Genomic DNA, 19,747 nt, shown 5'->3' with positions numbered 1-19,747 from the left:
TGTGATCTCCTTACAGAGCCTTAATCCCACTAGGACAAAGACATCAGTCCATAATCCTGAATCTCCGCCCACAGCAGAGCACAGCAGATTGACTGAACACATTTGATTACATTTTCCAATAGTCCTAAAATGCCCCCAAAAGACTGTGTACCTGATGTGATCAAAGCCTGACCCAGATTCAGCCAAACATGTGAAAACCGCACTGTGACTTCTGTGTCCTGGACTTTGAAGTGTTTGCCGCCCTGTCCGAGAGTTTGAGGTGAACTTTAGAGAAATTTAACCTTAACTCAGCTGCAGACAGTTAACCCCAGATGCAGTCCTCATTTACCCCCGCCAGCTCCCATCAACGTGGACTCACTGCCATGTATCACTGCTTCTTTCTGAGGTTATGTAACACTGCAGCCCTGCAAAAGCTGCTGATGTGACAGATTCAAATTCCAACACAAACGCACACATGCTTAGTGATCAGAACAGATCATGCTGTTCCCCTTGTGACTGCTGGCCTCATTTGTGTCATCATTATTGGCTGCTGTGCTCGGCATTTTATGTTGAATTCTAACGCCGCCGTATTTTCGCATTTTGACATGTTGCCGTCTTCGTTACAAAAACGCGCTTTCTAAATCTGTGAGTGCGGATGCTGCAAAGGAGAAAAGGCAGCCAGGGAGAGGTTGCAGGTTTGCACCATGTGACCTCACCAGCTGTTGCTGTGTGCTGTTGGGAAAGACACGAGGTGAAAGGGAGGGGAGACAAATGGGGAGGGGTCGGTGAGCTTCCCTGTGGCGCACAATGTGACTGGTGACAATCCCTTGTTTCGCAAAAAGGGTGGGAGAGAGAGAGAGAGGGGAGAGCGGAAGATGAACACAAACATGCACAGGTAGAGATGTGAGAAGGGAGCTGCACGCACTCCTCTCCTGATTCAGCGGAACGGATTTATTCGTCACCTCTACCCCCTGCAGCCTTTTACGCAGCGAGCCTGCTGCAAAACACGGAGGGCAATCCTAAACCAAGCAGCAGTCATCAATCCGCTGCGTGGATTAACAGCTCCGTTACAACTCGCTTTCAGTTGCTGGGTTCCCGCCGAAGCCGAGATCCACCAGCGGAGAGCGCAGAGGATGGAGACGCCACAGAGCGACCGCTGCATTGAGGATGCGCCAACAGGGAAACTGCGGGACAAATAGAGAAAGAAGAGCCGTGTGTTACTGCGCGTCTTTCTCGGGGAGCCCCCCTCCTCCTACGGGGAGATGTTCATCATTATGGGATAGATGCGCGGGTCTGATCGTTGCCATGGATACAAGCACGCGTAAATTTACAGTGCGGAGATGGTTTTCCATCTACCTGAAGAACAAAGCAGCGCGGAACAAGAACAGCGCCGGGTTCTGTCAGCTGGAGGTTAGTCGTGATGTCAGCTGGGTGTTTTTTTTTTGTTTTTTTTTTTATACGTCTGATCAGACACGAGAGGCATGCACGTGTTAAAGCAGCTGCATCACTATTGGGATGTGTGTTGGGTGTGTGTGTGTGTGTTTGTGTGTATGTGTGGAGCTGGACAGGCAATATCCCAAAACATAAACACAGACAGCTGACTCACAGCTCACTGGTGTGAGAAATGTTGCAGAATTATCCAGAAAGCAGTGCTAGTTTTTGCCCTTCTCTCTGTCTGCCAAGAACCAAAGCCTGAGGCCCACAGGAGATGTGTTTTTGGCAGAGAGAGGGTGTGTGAGGCCGGGTGTAGGACACACTGTCATACAGGGAAACACAAAGCAGAGGCAGGCAGGTTGGTCAATACATGGATCTAGACAGATTGATTCAGTTGACAGCCTCAGCAGTGGAGTTCTATTTATAACCCAAACACACCAGCAGGGTCACAGTGTGAGATGTCCAGCTCACCTGCCTACACGCCTGAGCTATAAATGCAGTAAAACATTCTCCAAGACCTCCTGTTGTGAATGCTGCTAGATCAGCTCGAGTGACCATTTGATTATTGTTTGAGTGGCTGTCTAGCTCTCTGGATGATAGTAGCTGCCCTCCATAGTGACAAATATTCACAAACATTAAACTTTACATTTTGTCACAAACTGAAAGTATTTTATTGAGGGTTTTTTTTTAGCGATCAACTGTTCAATTACATGAGATCAAAACTGAACTTTGAAGTTTCCATGCAAAATGCGTGTGTGAATGCTTTTCTTTAGCAAGCAAAGGGGAACTTGATCAGAGTTTATGGAAAGACGGAGAGAGTCCTGAATGGAAATCTGTTGAACGCTGCAAAACACTTGAGATTGCCACAGAGGTTTGCATTGTACACCACTGTCCTCCTTTATTCGGAATACTCCTAAACATGATACAGTTAAACAGCTTTCTTACAGAAGTCATCTGTTACTATGTGATGGAAAACTAACACTACACATCACTACTGAAACACCTTTCTCCCAACATAGGSGTGGGAGTATCTGCTGCAACTACAAGCTATAATGCTGCAAGTAAAGCAAGTAAACTTGTTAGAGACTGCTAAATATTTATAACTGAGGTGGAAGGAGGTTCATCACCTAGGAGACACCAAACACACAGGTTCAATGAAATGGTTTAAATCGCAGCATCTTTGAATATTAAAATGGAATTGAATAATGAAGCTAGTTTAGAATCTGTGCCAAAGTAGTTGCTTCTCTCTGACTGCTTTCTAGCCAAACTATTGAATTATTATGGCATAGTCTGGTAGACGTTTACATGCGCTGAATGACTTTTATATAAACTTATTTGAGACAGAGGTGTTATTAGTGCTTCCTGTTGCTTTTTTGTTATAGGGTATGGTGTTGGAGTATAGGGAAAATCTGCATAGGCTTCATGTTCAATCTGGTATTTTTTTTCCGTTGACTCATGCCTTAAAACTAATATGATGAAAATCTTCATGTATCACAGAAGCACTGCATGTCAAACTTAATGAATGCTAGTTGAGAATAAATAGCAAGCTGAACACCAAGCTAACATTAGGCGGCCTTCCTGTTTTCTTTGTGCTGACAAATATCCCAATGGAGATATAAAGAATTAAAAAAAATAGTCATACTCAAAATTGCCTTAAATCTACATTCTACATTTTGAGCTGCATGTTACCCTTCCTATGCATTTCAGGGGAATCCAAAAGGAAATCCATTTGGATTTACCAACTGCTACCTCAGTAAATATTTTTCTGATGAATGTTTGGTCTCAGATTTAATATATTGTAAAATGAGAGTGAAGTTTAGTTTATAGTGAAGATCTATAAAGAGATCTGTGTATTACAGATCTCTTTATAGAGAACTAGAGAACAATGCTAGATTGCTTTGGGGCAAGACTACCATTAACAAAACGCTAGAAGCATTTTTAGTGTCCAGAATCAAATTCATTCCCTGTTTGTGCTTGTCCAGTTTCAATAAATCAATTGACTAAGAGCTGGATGTTTGGCTTAAAAGCTGCTGTGCCTCCTGGGTAATCGCGCACTCTAACGCTTACATGAATATTCTTTTTGGAAACACGTCTGTTTCCCTTTTAAAAACTGTGCAGCTTATAGACGTTAAATATGGTTTTCTATTTTTTCTGTCAGAAGATATTCTTATGAATTTGACACAGATGTGTCTCATTGAAACACCTGGCTTGACCTCTTGTATTGGTCTGCTAAAAATGTGAATTAAGTTTAACGATCGAATATAAAACATGTTAAGGAGCTGTTTAACCAAATTCATTTCATGCAAGATTTATTACGTCCCTGACAAAGTCCTTATGGTGATTTATTGAACTTGCAACAAGTTTACTGTTGCAAGCTTGTGAGTTACAACAGAAGTAATTTATTGTAATGTATTATCACGCAAGCAACAAACAAACACATTTTTTAAATGAGTTTTTAAATGAGTGCTTACTTGAGTTCATAATCCTATCTGGAACAAATAGCTTTATCTTAAAATTAATATGATCTGTCATTAGCAAAGTATACTTAAATTTCAGCAAATGTCTGGAAAGATGCAATTTTTTTAAGTCAGTAGCGAAGAAATAAGTCTTAAAACCTACTGAAACAGTAGGTTTTAAGACTTAATTTTAAAAAAATGTCCCATGTTTTTTAAAATTAATTAAAAAACATGGGACATTTGTAATAATTTCTTAAGTGATTGCATTTATTTGTATTTTGTATTTGTATGTAACATGATGCATAGTTTTGGTTACTGGAGATTATTACAGTAAATGATGTTTGTTCTGTCAGAGCATAACTAAACCCAGCACAAAGATAGCACTAGAGTAATTTGCTGTCCTGGCAGAAACTGATCTCACAGTTTTATTTTCTGCTTCATTGGAGATTTAAGCATTACTCTTGTTAGTAATTAGCATGAGAATGGTTATTATTCCTGTAGTAAACTGCAGTATGTTTATTGCAGCACATTATTCGACCTCAGATGACAATAGAAAATTGGTTGTCTCAGCAACAGATGTGTAAAATGTTGCCGAGCCCCTGGCAGTCAAGCCTTGGCTACTGGGGATTAGCAGGGCAGAGACCCAAAGAGCCAACAGAAGGCATCCTCGAAGTTGGCCCACCACCAGCAGGGAAAAGAGTTGATGTTGTGTTCAATGTAAGCTAGTTGGCAGGCAAAATTTTATTACAATTAGGTATTTGGGAGAGAAAAGTGCTGAGAAAACCATATTTGCTCCTCATAGATTTCTTCTGGCTTTGCTTGATTGCCACTCCTAAATGTTTCATATCATCAAACAAATTGTAATATTGGGCAAAGATAACCAGAGTAAATATAAAAAGTAGTTTTAAAATTATTAATTCATTCATAAAGTTAAATAGGCTATCTAAACCCATCTGGGCCTTTGTGAAAAAAGTAATTGTCCCAATTTTAAATAAGGATTTAACTATAATTGATTTTTTTTTTTAGAAAGCTGAGCTCAGTTTCCCATTTCAGACCCAGGCGTGTTTGTTACCTGATCAGCAGATATAATAAATCATTTAAATAGACCCCTTATGACTGCTGAAAAAAAAGGAAAAGTAGGGGAACAAGGGCTGAGCCTTTCCAAGAGAGGCTGGTCAACCAAAATGATTCTAAGAGCGCAGTGACGATTAGTGCAGAAGGTCAACACAACCCAGAACAACATCTAAACCTCTGCAGACCTCACTTGTCCCAGTTACTTTTGAAGTGTGTCATGTCACATCTTACCTAAAACCAACATGGCATTTTAGACACAGACCAACGTCAAACCTGTGAGGGTTCAGAATGCTTTGCATATGAATCATCTCCAGGCATCAGTACCTGATCTAAAGCTCATTTAGACTTTGATTCTGCAGGATGACAATGATCTACTTCACAGAAGCAAGGGCGAGAAGCCTCAGAATAATGAAAAAAATTGAAATGATAATTAATAACTTGGGCCTTTTCTGTATCCATTTAGTTTAGAGTTTTCCCTCTTTCTGTCTTGTCAAGCGTCAATCAGGTTGTACAAACACAACTTTTGAATGAATAAGCAAAGTGCAAATGATGATATCTGCATGTCTTTTCTCAGGACGACAGTGTACTTAAAGAGATTGACATCAGCCACCATGTTAAGGAAGGCTGTGAAAAAGCAGACCCGTCTCAGTTCCAGTTATTGAAGGTCCTCGGACAAGGATCCTACGGAAAGGTACCAAAACACAATACAGTAGCTGCTGCCTGGAAACAGGAAAAATGTGAAGTTCTAGGAAGAGAAAGTGATTTTGCCTAATGTATCATGATCCCTTGATCATGATACATTAGACAAAATCACTTTGTCTAAGGCATTTTGAAGGTAATTAATAAAAGTAGCTTAATGTGTGTCAAATGTTCATATTTGGAGTGTGATGCTCACTGCAGTGGAATTGCCACCATATGGACAAAAAAGTGGACAATTGAAAAAGAACTACCATTAGAGAAACTATGAACATTAATTTTGAAAAAGATTACAAAGTGGGTTAGATTAAAAAAAAACATTCTTTCTCTTTCCATGTCAAAACATGAAAAATTAATTAAACAAAACACATGCAACAGAGAGAAAAAGGGGTTATGATCTTACTTTTGACTGGAGTGTGAGTGTGCTTGTACGTGTTTGTTTATTCACCAGCAAGTCATCTGCTAATGATAAGCCTCCCATTTCCAATTATCTGTAGATTAGCTCCCTTGACAACAGCTTCATAGACCACTAAGCTTATCTAAATGAATAGAAGAACACAGACTCACTTGATTAGAGGTCTGCATTAGCCAAACATTCAACCCTGGCAGTCATTGGCAGGCGGATGCTGTTTACAAAGCTGTGAGCAGACAATTGAGGTCGAGTCTCAGTGTGGCCTGGATTGCCTGCTTACATGGCTCAGTGTACTGCTGTCCTTTGACAGACCTTGTTTAAATCATAGCTGTTGCGGCTCCAAGACAGCAATTTGCATTTCTGTTTGCAAAACGCGATGGAAGCAAATGACCTTCAGGTTTGTAACCTACAACTTTTAGGCTAATGTAGATTATATTTCAATTAACTTTCTGGCAGCAGCTTTGATTTTTATGATAAATAATTGCTATATTCATCTTTTATGAACTGTTAGAAACAGTATGACTACCACAAGGTAACTTGTAACATGTGCTGCTTATTTCTAGGTGTTCCTGGTTAGAAAGATCAGAGGAGTGGACAGAGGACAGCTCTACGCCATGAAGGTCCTGAAAAAAGCCACTCTAAAAGGTGATAAACTGAAACCCAATGAGTGAACACACATATAAGCTGTATAGAAACATCAGCTCTTAAAGGTCTTGGTTTGTCTATTCACATATAATTTAAAATAACAACTTACATATTTATTTTGTCGCATGGCTAGGGCATTATATGTACTGCATTACAAAGAGTCTCTATTATGGAGGTGCTAATATACCAAGATTAAAAGAGGTTTTTGGTGTAAATTATTTTATTTATATGGCTGTTTGATTTCTAAATTTACATGCCCTACATTCAAGGGATTTGGTGTAAAACAGGTTAGTTTGTACTCTTACTGAGAAAAACATTTTTTAACATCTGCTGGGATTAACATGAACCAGAGTGAAGCAGGTTCAGATGTCATGTGCTAATCTAGAGTTTCCGCACAAGATTTAATCCTCTTTACCCACACCCTGGAACTGGAAGAATCACAATCTCATCCTGTCAAACGACAGAGATGCTGGAGTATGGAGGTTTTCTTAATTTGCACAGGAGCAAGTTCACTTTACAGTTTCCAGTTAGGAAGATTCTTGGTTTTTGTACCATGTTCAACTACATACAGAAATCTGTCAACTATGTAAAAAGTTATCAGGACACGGATGTAAATATTTAGAACTATTTGCTGCATGTTGAAGAGTAAAATGAGTTTCTGTTGTTTCTGATTATAGTTCTGCAACTCCGTAGCAATATGGAAGCTCTGTCATTGTATTTTGTGCTACTTCAGTATTCAGAAGCTTTTTACTAGGCTTTTGGAGCACAATGTCTGCTTCAGCACCGGGGACTTTTTCTTTCATCACAGAGGCATTCTGTAAATTGAATTATGTGCCTCAGCGTTCATTTGATGTACAAGACCTCCCCAGATTTTTTTGCTTTTTTATCTCTTTGGGAGAATGTCTCAGCAACTTGAGCATAATGATATTGATAGAAAACAAACACATTTTTCAGTCTTTATTGTGAGTTTTCAGTTTTGTTTCGCTGTCTTTAAGTAATCCATATTTTCTGATTTAAAACTTCAACATTTTTTCATCCCAATTATGTCATGTTAACATTCTGTTTTTATGATTTTGAAAATCAGCCAACATTTTTGTGACATTAAATGCCATTGAATCAATTAAGTATTTAGTAATATTAAAGAATTTAGAGATGTTTACAATTCAATTAATGGCATTATTTGCTGTTTTTAGTGCGGGATCGAGTCCGATCAAAGATGGAAAGAGACATTCTGGCAGAAGTTAATCACCCTTTTATTGTTAAACTCCACTATGGTAAGTTGAATATTGTACTTCTGCAGCTTTACTTTTATGCATTTGCTAGAGAAATAATTTAAAACCTAAATAGTATGCATAGTGGGAAGAAAATGTGTTTATCATAGTTTTGCACAGGGGCAAATACTTAATACACATTTTCATTTAGGAGGGACATACAGTGGCATCTCAATAAGTCAGAATAATCAAAACACTTTGCTAATTTAGCGACTCAATTTAAAAACAGTAAATCATATGATGTATAGATAGATATGTATTTCTACTAATCTACCTAATCCTCAAAATTAAGTAGAATTCTATCTTAATACCAAAATGTCAGTGTACTGAGAAGAATATCAATGTATTGTATAGTACATGCACACAATATTTGTCAGGAAACCTGAGATTATTCCATCTGACTCACATATGTTTTCAAACTCTATCCACTGTGAGATCTCAGTGGATAATTTGAGTCATCAGGGATGCTAAAAGTAAAATAATTCAGAAAATATTCTGATTCATATTCATTCTCTTCATGAGAAAACAAAGTTGTCTTTTATCCATTTAGCACAGTACAACATTCAGAGAACTATACACTACAATCATTTCTTAAGACCACATCCTCAAAATGAAAGAGAGTGTAATAAATTTACAATAACACAAGCTCAATGTGTGTTGTAAAACTTGTACATCTGTGTTTGTGTTTAGCCTTTCAGACAGAAGGAAAGCTCTATTTGATCCTGGACTTCCTTAGAGGCGGAGATCTTTTCACTCGCCTATCCAAGGAGGTGGGTTTGCAATCAGTTTCCTGAAATGGAAAAAAAAAATTACCAATAAACATAACATCTATTTGAAATTACTTAGGTTTAATTTTGGGAGTGTTTTCAGATAACACCTTCAGTTTTTGAGGTCAAAAACTTGTCACTTTTCTTGCTGCAGTTATAAACCATTTTGGGTTAAATATGCGGCTTTTATAACCTAAAACCAGGAGCAATTATCGGAGTGTGATAAAAGAACAAATAAGTGTATTAAAATGTTACAAAGTCAACCTAATGGCACTGGAGCAATTCACTTTTCTTGCCACTTTAGGTCATTATTTAACACGTCTAATTTATTTATTTTTTACTTCTACCCCAATGAACTGTTACTATATATTCTTTATTTGCTTACAGGTAATGTTTACAGAGGAGGATGTGAAGTTTTACCTTGCTGAGTTGGCCCTGGCCCTGGACCACCTACACAGTCTGGGGATAATCTACAGAGACCTTAAGCCTGAAAAGTACGTAACATGCACTATAAAAGCTTAATTTCAGATGGATGTTTATTTAACTAAATCTTAGTGTTGTTTGTCTTTTTCATCAGTATTCTCCTGGATGAGGAGGGACACATAAAGATCACAGGTCAGAATATATACAGCTGCAAACAATCTTTAATCTTTGAATGTTTTTTTCTTTCTTTTCTTTCCATATTTGTCTTATATTTGTCTATGTTTCCGCTCAGACTTTGGACTGAGTAAGGAAGCCATTGACCATGATAAACGAGCATACTCTTTCTGTGGGACCATTGAGTACATGGCTCCTGAGGTGGTAAACAGGAGAGGACACACACAAAGTGCTGACTGGTGGTCCTTTGGAGTCCTGATGGTGAGAATTATTCATTTCAACATACGAATATGAGTAGCGAGAGTATATGTTTGGTTTCACTACCTCAGATTGAAGTACATTTGTTGCTTGTGTGGAATGATAATAGACTTCAAACAACTTGCATACAGTAGGACAGACTTTCGTCAGTAGTAATGTAGAACTGGTCTGACTTCCTCATTTCAGTTTCCTGCTACAGTGAAAGTGCTCGGTTCCAAAAGTGTTGCAAAAGGATTCACACTTTTCATCGTGTTTTGGGGACATTATAAACACAAATCTTTACTTTATTAGGATTTTTATTTGATAGACCAACACAAAGGTTTTCACAATTAAAATTCAGTAAAATGCATTTTAAACATGCATTGTATTTGTGACCCCCCCCTCAACCAATTGCCTTATAGGTGGAATGTTATGCAAAAGTGACTTTTGTTTTGAGTAACTGTTAAATCTAGTCAACCAGTGTGTAAGTCACTTTTAAAATAAATAGTTGTTTTGTGATGTTTTATTAAAGAACATTGCCAAACAGAATCTTGAAGCCCAAGGAGCAGACCAAGCAAGACACAAGGTGACAGACGAGGTTCAACTTGGAGTGGGAAAATGACACCTAACATGCAGCCAGAACTAAAATTGAATAGTTTAGATTAAAACATAATTGTGTGTGAGAATGATCTGGACAAAGCAGCACTCAAAAGCTGGTTTTCACAGACATCCTCAGTTAAAAACGAGCCCGTCTATCCATCCGTCCATCCTTTCGTCCATCCTCCCCAGCTGCCTACTTAACCATTTTCACGCAGAACAAAGAAGTGTTTTCAGACATATCATCCATCACTCATGTGTTTAATTTGGGTTAAAGTGTTTGCAGACTGTTTGGTTAGCGACGGATAACTTGCGACCATAATTAAGGGCTGTGAACTGTAGCTCAACAGAGAAATTGACAGACTTGCCTTTTGGCTGAACTCTCTCTTCACAACACAGAGTCGAAACGTTTCTACGCCCCAAACCCCCCTGTCAATCTCCCACTCGTATGCCCTCATGAATCTGAAAAATACTTTGAGGTCTCTTCCATTTTGAGACAGAAGTTTGCTTCTAACCTGGAGTTGACAGTCTATTCTTTTCCAGAGAAGAACAACAGCCTCAGACAAAGAATTGTTGTTGTTTTCCAACTATTTCAGGTTCTTGTGAAAGTGTCTCTGGAATGTCTTTGCTTGATGAACCCAAGAGGACATATTAAAAAAAATATTATGATCTTATTTATCTAGTGGTTCTTTTCGTTAAACATTCTTCCAGGAAATCCGTAGTAAAACATTTTGTGGAGCTGGTTCTGTGGATCTTGATTTCATACAGTAACAGTGGGTCATTTTCAAGGTTTAATAAATGTCAAATTCAGTTTAACATTTAACAATAGCAACCACACTTACAATGAACCCCCAGAAAGCCGCATGCAGTCTTCGTTTTTATTAGATGAGTTACATGTTCTGACAGTTTTTGTTCTGTTTTCCAGTTTGAAATGTTGACTGGATCTTTGCCGTTCCAAGGAAAAGATCGGAAGGAAACAATGGCGCTAATTTTAAAGTAAGAACAAAATCTTTTCACATCTTCTGTCTCTTAAACTTGCTTAAACCTTTTTATTGAATAATTTCCAATTAACCTTGGGCAAAATTCATTCTATTCTAAAACAATTCAGTGTTTATTGACATTTAGTTGGTTTCTTCCTCACTGGGTCCTGTAACTGGATGTTAGGCCCTGTTCTTATATTTAATGCTTAGCATTTTCTCTGTCATCTGTATGTTGCTGTATTGATTCTGCTTGTTAATATGCTAACCGTTTACATTTGTGTCTTGTCTCTTCAGGGCAAAGCTTGGAATGCCACAGTTCCTCAGCCCTGAAGTGCAGAGTTTATTGAGAGCACTCTTCAAGAGGAATCCTGCCAATCGTCTAGGTCTGGCTGTTCAAAAGCTTTGTGCATAATTGATCTGTTAACACTAACGTGATGCATTAGTTTTGATTGTGTTTCAACCTATTTAAAAGATTAAATATCTGTTTGTGTGGCTGACAGGAGCCGGACCAGACGGAGTGGAAGAAATTAAAAGACACCGCTTCTTTGCATCGATTGACTGGAATGTAAGTAAATTAGATTTACCACATTTTTATGCGATACAATACATGCCAACAACAAAGATGTTCTGTTATGTTCAAATGGTGTGAACGTAGTCAAAATGAAGTAAAAATTAGTAAGTGAGAACTCTCTACCAGCGACTTTTTTGTGACTCGTACTACAAAGCCTTGCGCTCAGAGAGTTTGCTCGTGTCCATATGATCTTGTCTTGAAAATTACCTGTGCTGTCAACATGAGGCGTTGACATCCTTTGCTTTGATCTGCACTGCTTGAAAAGGATCGTTCTCTCCTTGCTCTGACCGAGATTCTCTTCAAGTAGTCTAATTAACCATGCTGCATCAAAACCAGAGATGCGGCACGGATAAGATTGTCTTTGGACTATCTTGCATCTACTAGGGAGTAACATCAGAGCTGAAACTCACCGAGTAGCTTTACAATTTTGCATATAAGAAATGCAAAGCACTTTTTAACCGCACAGGTACTGTGCTGTGAATCAGTACCAGTCCTCTTACAGATTTTAAATCATAAAGTAAATTCTAATATCACAAATTAATATAGCAACTAATCACCCCTTGTTAAATCAGGAATTAACTGTGATTAACTACAGTTTATTTGTAAATTTCACTATCCACAACCAGTCCTGATTTATAATTGAATCAAGAAATAACTTAATCTGAACCTAACTTTTAACGTCAAGTAGGTCAAATTGTAAAAATAGCAACACATTATGTTGCAATAAAAAAAAAAAAATTAAATAAAAATAAAGAAGAGCCAAACATTGTCATGGATATATGTTAATGGATCTATTTTTAAAATTGGATAACTACTGCTTGTTGAGTTATTGTCTCAACAAGCAGTAAATTGTGTCTAAATATCCTCCGATTTATAATGAAAGCCGTTTTCTTACCTTAGCAAAATAAATCTGTCTTGTTTTTGTCCTACTACATTAAAATCATTTAACTAACTTGTGCAATGGAAATCCACCATTACAGACATGAGTTCTTATCCATCTAGCTTTGGCAATTGTGATGCTGCATTTTCTACACAATCCACAATATTCTGCTTCCAGCATTTACTAATCTCTCTTCTTGTTATTCCTTTCTGGTCATTACCCTCACTACCTTTCAGCCACATTTCCCCCCTGTTTTCAGACAGTTTTGGCCAAAATATGAGACTTTTATTTTTTTCTCCACACCATTCAAATAAATCATCACTATCAGAGAGAGTGGTGTACCTGTTATTGTTTGTGATTATTAAATCTGTCTTAAAATTTTCATTTTTTTTTAGACTTACTTCCATAACTCTATAAAGCAGATACAGCCTGTAGCCTGAAGAATATGAAATGCAGTGAGCTGCATCCCCACCTTAATACAGCTTTGTAGTATTAGTGGGATGTGTCAGGTATCTATTTTTACCCCAATGAGCCCAGACATGTAGACTCAACAGATGTTGTACTAGTGACACCTAAAGGCCATAATCCGTAATAACAGTGTTCAGTTTTCAACAGGCAGGATAATAAATGTGGGCTCTCTTTTTGTAGTATTAGATATTTAGAGTTTTGTAGATTACTTTAATGTATAATGCTCCAATTACATTTCAACATCACTGTGTTTCTGTTAAGTTAGTTCATGTTCTTCTTGACGATTGTTCTGTGGTTTACCCCATTATCTTTACATCAACTCAGACCCTGTTGAAAGAAAACCAGCCCATGAGGGAAACCCACCACTATGTTTCCCCTCTCTCTTTGGTAACTGTGTGGAGTTACCAAAGACACATTGGATTAATGTTATCTTTGCCCAGGCTGAGCTTAGGTGGATGAGCTCGTCTTGGTTGGTGTGCAGCTGTACCTCTTTTCATTTTCAGATGGAGGATTCAGTATTACTCTGTGGAAGGTTCTAAGCTTTGGACATTGTTTTATAACCTGTCTCTTCTCTTTAGTCATCATAATGCTGTTTGTAATGTAACCCAAGAAATGTCTGAGGCCTGTGTAGAGCCGTTGAATTCATAAAGATTAAATTAAACACAGTCTGTTAACAAATTGACATTTGAAAGCAGTTTGTTCCCCTGGATTTTATTTAGGGAAATCAAAGAAAAGGACGGTTTACAAAGAAGTTGAAGGGATGTAAATACTTCAGTGTGCAGGACACTGTGAGACAGTTATGAACAACTTAGCATAAAGGTGGAATATAATTTATTTTCTTCCAAAACAGCTCCATCTGCTTACAGTAATGAGCTGCAGTCATAGTACGTCACATCGTTATGTTTCTTTCTTTAGTAAAGCTGACGTAACATTGCTGTTGTCTGGCTCTATAGAAGCTGTACAGGAAAGAGATGAGGCCTCCATTCAAACCGACTGTCGGAAGACCTGAAGACACTTTCCATTTTGATCCCGAGTTCACCTCCAGAACACCGACAGGTAACTCAGACCCACGCATGAACACGCAGAGGCGGCAACATACTCAAAACAAAACAATTCCACTTTCATTTTGATTCAGCTCTTGTCACACGCATATATACAACGATAAAATAGACATACAGATAGATTTAGCACAGCTTGGGAATCACTGTGTTTTGTCCTATCTCCAGATTCTCCAGGGATTCCTCCAAGTGCAAACACACATCAGCTGTTTCGTGGTTTCAGCTTTGTGGCCACTAATCAAACTCAAGAGGCCACTGTTGCTCCTGTCGTTCCTTCCCGGCAAGAAGTGAACATTAACCCCATAGCGCAAGTATGCAACGTGTAGCAAAGCGGTTTATACTTAATTTTACATATATGATTATATGTGATGGTAACGGACAGGTTGTCTGATATTTTTTACTTAAAATGAATAATAATAAATGACATGATGATCTCCAACAGCACATCCGCAGCGACGTGGCTTTCAAAGATACGTATGAACTGAAGGAAGAAGTCGAACAGTCAGGACCCTTTCTCCGCAAAAGATGCCTGCACAGAATTACTGCTGTGGAGTATTCAGTGAAGGTAGGAGAAATTGTTCATGTGAACTTTTCACTGGGCTTTAGGAATGCGGAGGATAGTTTGTTTTGGCTAAAAACAGGAAAACTAGCTCAAAATGTCCTGTTTTCATGTTCTAAAAAAAAAAAACACACAACTGCTTGCCGCAATGTAATTTATGAAAACATTACTTTTAGAAAAGTGTCTTTTATTCAGTCCTCGGTTCATCGATGAAACATGTCATGAAAATGTTGAAACCACTTACAAAATCTCTGGCATTTCCATTCCATCCGTTTGATGCATTTTTAAAAGTACCAAATAAAATATATCCCCATTATATTAAATAGTTGTATGTTTGTGCAGTTTATAACAAACTCTGTGTTTCTGTTTATTAAATCAGATTATTGACAGAGCCAAAAAAGATCCATCAGAGGAGATTGAAATCCTTTTACGATATGGACAGCATCCAAATATAATTACCCTGAGAGATGTAAGTAAAAACAAAAACATGCTGAAAAGATAAAACGACAAGCTGAGCTGCAGATTCTTTAAATTTTCTGAATATTAATCTGACCTGTTTTTTTGTTGTTTTCATCTTAAATACGAATGTCCTCTCCCCCCCACATGTAGGTCTTTGACGATGGCCAATGTGTTTTCTTGGTTCTTGACGTAATGCGAGGAAATGAGCTCCTGGACAAAGTTCTGAGGCTGCCAGATTTCACAGAGAGGGATGCATCAGACATTATCTGCACACTGACCAAGACTGTAGAGTATCTACACTCCCAGGGGGTAAAGATGGCCTGTTGTGAAACAATTATCAAAATTATTACTGTGCAAATTACAGTACCTCCCACAGTTATTGGCATGACTGGTGAAGATTTTCACAAAAAAAGCTCTTTCACTGTGTTAGCAAAATCACACTCTAAAACATTTATAAAATCCACCTTTTTTTTTTCATTCAATTGTAGTATCAGACTTTTAATTTCAAATTTTTTACTTTCTTTTTCCCTGGGGTATAAAAATGTCTCTCGTCTCAATTCATCAGGCTTGCTGATAATTGTGGAAAGTGCTGTGCTTATACCATAAAGTTATTGCATCATCAGAAATATTAGTATCTCCAAGCACACCAAAAGAGCACGCAGGCTTGTTGATGATCAGCTTTGTTCCAGGTTGTTCACCGAGACCTGAAGCCCAGCAACATTCGCTATGCCGATGAGGCTGGACTCCCAGAATCCATCAGGATATGCGACTTTGGTTTTGCCAAACAGCTCCGTGCTGAAAATGGCTTACTGATGACTCCATGCTACACAGCCACGTTCATGGCTCCTGAGGTACCGCTGCTACTGATCGGCGCTGTAAAACGTCTGCCATTTCCCAGACATTCAAACACACGAGAAAACAAAAGTGCTTAATGTGTATTTTGTGTGTTTAGGTTTTAAGGAAACAGGGTTACGATGCAGCCTGTGACATCTGGAGCCTGGGGATCCTCCTGTACACAATGATAGCTGGGTTAGTGTAAAGTTTAAAAACAAGAAAACTGCTGTCAGCGTTTAAAAATACAATTTATTGGTCTATTGTCAGCGCAGCATTAAGCTTGTGCAATGTCATGATTCCTTGCCCATAATCCCTCTGCTGCAGTCCTATAAATAACATCCCCTGGAACAAAAGCAGTACAGACAATAAGAGAGAAGGTCAACCTGAGGACGATTCTCATTTCATCCCTTTTCCTGTTGACCTTCGATGTTCTCTGTTAGAGCTTTATAGCTTCTACAAACTGTATATATATATTTACATATTTTCCAAAGTGCTATAAATAGTTTACTGCTTTTTTTTTTTTACTGATTTACCACATTATTGAGTAACTATGGAATCCTCAATCTTGTTCAGTTTCAGCCCATTTGCCAGCAGCCCTAATGACACCGCAGAGGAGATCCTGGCTCAGATTGGAAGTGGGAAAGTTGTCATCACAGGAGGGAACTGGGACTTGGTGTCTGAAGCTGCCAAGGTTACATCTTAATGTTCTCTGACATGTATTTAAAAAAAAGAAGTCTTTCTTTTGTTAAGATACTGATGCTGTCAAGCTGTTCTAATATAACCTGTGTGTTATCTGTTCATGTTTAACAGGACATTGTGATAAAGATGCTCCATGTGGATCCTCACCAACGTCTTACTGCCCCACAGGTAGGATGCTTTGTTAAAATAAACTCACCAACAATGAACTGTTAAAAAAATGCATAATACTTTTATTTATTTACTACAATTTTAATAAGTTTATTTTACTTGCAATCAGAGCAGTATGCTGCACTTACTGCGCGTTGCCAGTGGTTTATGATGTTCTTTCTCAATGTTGTCATTCTAATTGTTATTAAATAAGGATCGAATGTGGATTATGGGTTTTACTGCGATGCTCTTTAGGTTCTTCGGCACCCGTGGATTGTAGAGAAAGAGCAGCTTTCTGACAGACCTCTCGCCAGGCAGGATGCTCTCACTGTCAAGGTCAGACCCTTTCTGCATGTCATTCTGTATCTATATGTAACTGCCTCATTATAAGCTAACCACCAACATTTAATTCTCCTGCATGTGTGACTAGAAAAGACTAATATTTAGTAAAATGTAAGTGTTATTAGATCAAAAAGATGCTGAACTGATAAGCCAGTCTGAGCTTTTTGTTTGTTAGCTGTTAGCTGGCAATTAAAGAAAATTGATTTTGAGAAGGAAATACTATAATACTACAATTATTGTTGTATGTGCGTGTGTGCGTGTGTGTGTGTATGTGCGTGTGTGCGTGTGTGTGTGTGTCCTTTATTATATTATCATCACACACCTCATGACATACAACAATTTGACTCCAGAATCCACTAGATGGCACTTTTCCCACTTACTTGGATTGTTGGACAGACCATCTAATTGCATTGTCCTTTATGTCCCGCCAGGGGGCGCTGTTTGCCACATATTCTGCTCTGAAGCGATGCGCTCCTGCTCCAGTCCTGGAACCAGTGCAGTCCTCCAGTCTGGCTCAGCGAAGGGGGTTGAAGAAGCTGGGCAGTTCAAGTGTCACTTCGGAACCTAAAGAAAAGGAATAACTTTAATACTGGAAACGAAAGGCTGAAGGGGAACTTAATGAAGACCTGCATCGAAAAGAGACTCACTCACTTTCTGACAAGCACAAAATGATGCCTAATTAACACTAAAGTGGCATCAAGATTAACTTGGTTCTCAGTGCAATTTCCAAACTGTATCAAAATGAGCTAATTTTACACTGTGACATAACACTTATTATGCATGTCTTCATACAGAACTTTTCTCTATGATCGCAATAAAGTGGCTTTAGTGGAGAATTAAATTTTAACATGCAGATGCCTTCATAGATCCTTTGGATCTTTCTGACCTGTCTTGTAGCCATTTCATACATAATTCAGAAAAACAGCCCCTTTCATGGAGTAAGCCCCCCATTCAATTACAATATACATGTACTCATTTGAGTCCGAGCAAACCTAAAGGAGAGGTTGTCAAGGAGGGAATACTTTTGTGCAATAAACACTGTGCAATACACCCAGCTTAACTGGAACTGCCTTGGGTTACACGTAACTTCAAATAAGAAGAATAGACTGGGAAATAAAAATGAAAATCACTTTTTGGTGCCACAAAAAACACAGAGTAGACAATTCTTTCAAGATTTTTTTTTTTAGCTTATATTTTGACTCAATGTGGCACTCATTATAGCAATACTTTTCTTCCATTCTTTTGGGAGTTTTGCATGAAAATGTAAAAAAAAACAAAAAAAAAACGACTTGTGAATATCCTTAGAGAAGTAGTTCTGAGGTAACTATGGCACTGACTTTTATTTTCATAATGTATGCTTCATAGTTGTGTTAGTGCATATATACGTATATATATTGATGTCTCCATAATTTTGGCATTTGACTCTTTGAGATGTTTTGCCGTTAAATGTATCCCAGATCTATTTTATTGAGCCAGCAGAGAGTAGGTATAAGAATGAGTGGGTCAAAGTTACTGTGCCACACTGTAAACCCATTTCTGTCTGCAAACACTTCGGTTAAAAACAACACATTGTTCAATTAACACTGATTATGAGAATACATTGTCCTGTTTGACCTCTGCCAAGGCTAGCAATAGGCTTGTTTTTTCATTACACTGTCAGAGCCGTAATATTTGAGAACACTTGTCCTAAATGTTTTGTTTATTCTGTTTATTGCTGCAGTCCTGGTTGCATCTGTTAAGACGAGGAGCAGAAGACATAAGGCGAGACCATAAAACGGCTTATAAAATGCAGACGTTAGTGGCACTTTTTGCCAGCGGAAATGAAAACTATAATTTTTCACAAACATTATTAGACGCTAAAACCTAGAAAAGCAAATATGGTAAATAAAATCAATGGTAGCACATTGTGTTAATCCTACTGTATGTTCTCAAATGCATAAGCTATTGCTTTACATGTCTGTAACAAATTTAGGTGGGACCGATGCAATACTTTAGGTTGTACAATAGCTGCTTTAGATTTTGTGCAATATGCCCCATGTTGGAGGTGAAGCTGTACATATTGTTTGCTAATCCGGTTGTACATACTGTCATGCAAATTCAATACCGAAGAGGTTAAAGTGGGTGTATGTATGCCAAGCTGTACTACGACATGCAGCCAGAAGGACTGTAAATTTTGTGTTTGCATTTCTAAGGAAACTGTAAATATAATGAGATGTTGTTCATCCGTTGCTATAGACTGCACTGACTGTCTACACTTGGTCAGACATTGAGATGACTGGCTAAAAAGGCCAAAGTTTTTCCAAATAAACTATACGAATAACAATGTAAATAGTTAAATGAAAAGTCTGTTCATTTACATAGACAGTCCACTGTTTCATTTCTTAGTGCTGCACAGAAAAAAAAAAAAACAGGCTTAGTTCAATTTTATCTGAAGGTAAAAAGCTTAGAAGATGCATTCAAGCTTGTTGCAGTGAAACTGAGAGATCAGTTATAGCTATGTTTTACAGGGTTATATCACCATTAAAATGTGAATACAATATGTCAACCAAAAATAAAAATAAAAACAAGTACACAATAATTGTAAT

General features: G+C 38.0%; 1 protein-coding gene across 1 annotated transcript; it reads left to right on the top strand.

Moving 5' to 3' along the window:
- The first annotated feature begins 760 nt into the window (after positions 1 to 760).
- Positions 761 to 19,491, top strand: rps6ka2 (ribosomal protein S6 kinase, polypeptide 2). Its single transcript, XM_008405865.2, has 22 exons — positions 761 to 1,389; positions 5,518 to 5,634; positions 6,615 to 6,696; positions 7,890 to 7,970; positions 8,658 to 8,737; positions 9,122 to 9,228; positions 9,312 to 9,349; positions 9,450 to 9,592; positions 11,091 to 11,161; positions 11,440 to 11,528; positions 11,646 to 11,710; positions 14,018 to 14,120; positions 14,291 to 14,433; positions 14,565 to 14,687; positions 15,061 to 15,150; positions 15,291 to 15,449; positions 15,830 to 15,991; positions 16,093 to 16,169; positions 16,548 to 16,665; positions 16,785 to 16,841; positions 17,076 to 17,156; positions 17,594 to 19,491. The coding sequence occupies exons 1-22, from the start codon at positions 1,147 to 1,149 to the stop codon at positions 17,741 to 17,743; spliced, it is 2,379 nt and encodes a 792-aa protein (XP_008404087.1). The 5' UTR covers positions 761 to 1,146; the 3' UTR covers positions 17,744 to 19,491.
- Positions 19,492 to 19,747: the final 256 nt, after the last annotated feature.

Source organism: Poecilia reticulata, linkage group LG3 (genome assembly GCF_000633615.1).
Source record: "Poecilia reticulata strain Guanapo linkage group LG3, Guppy_female_1.0+MT, whole genome shotgun sequence".
Taxonomy (NCBI): domain Eukaryota; kingdom Metazoa; phylum Chordata; class Actinopteri; order Cyprinodontiformes; family Poeciliidae; genus Poecilia; species Poecilia reticulata.
The sequence above is the reverse complement of the archived record's forward strand: the minus strand, read 5'-3'. Positions and strand labels throughout refer to the sequence as shown.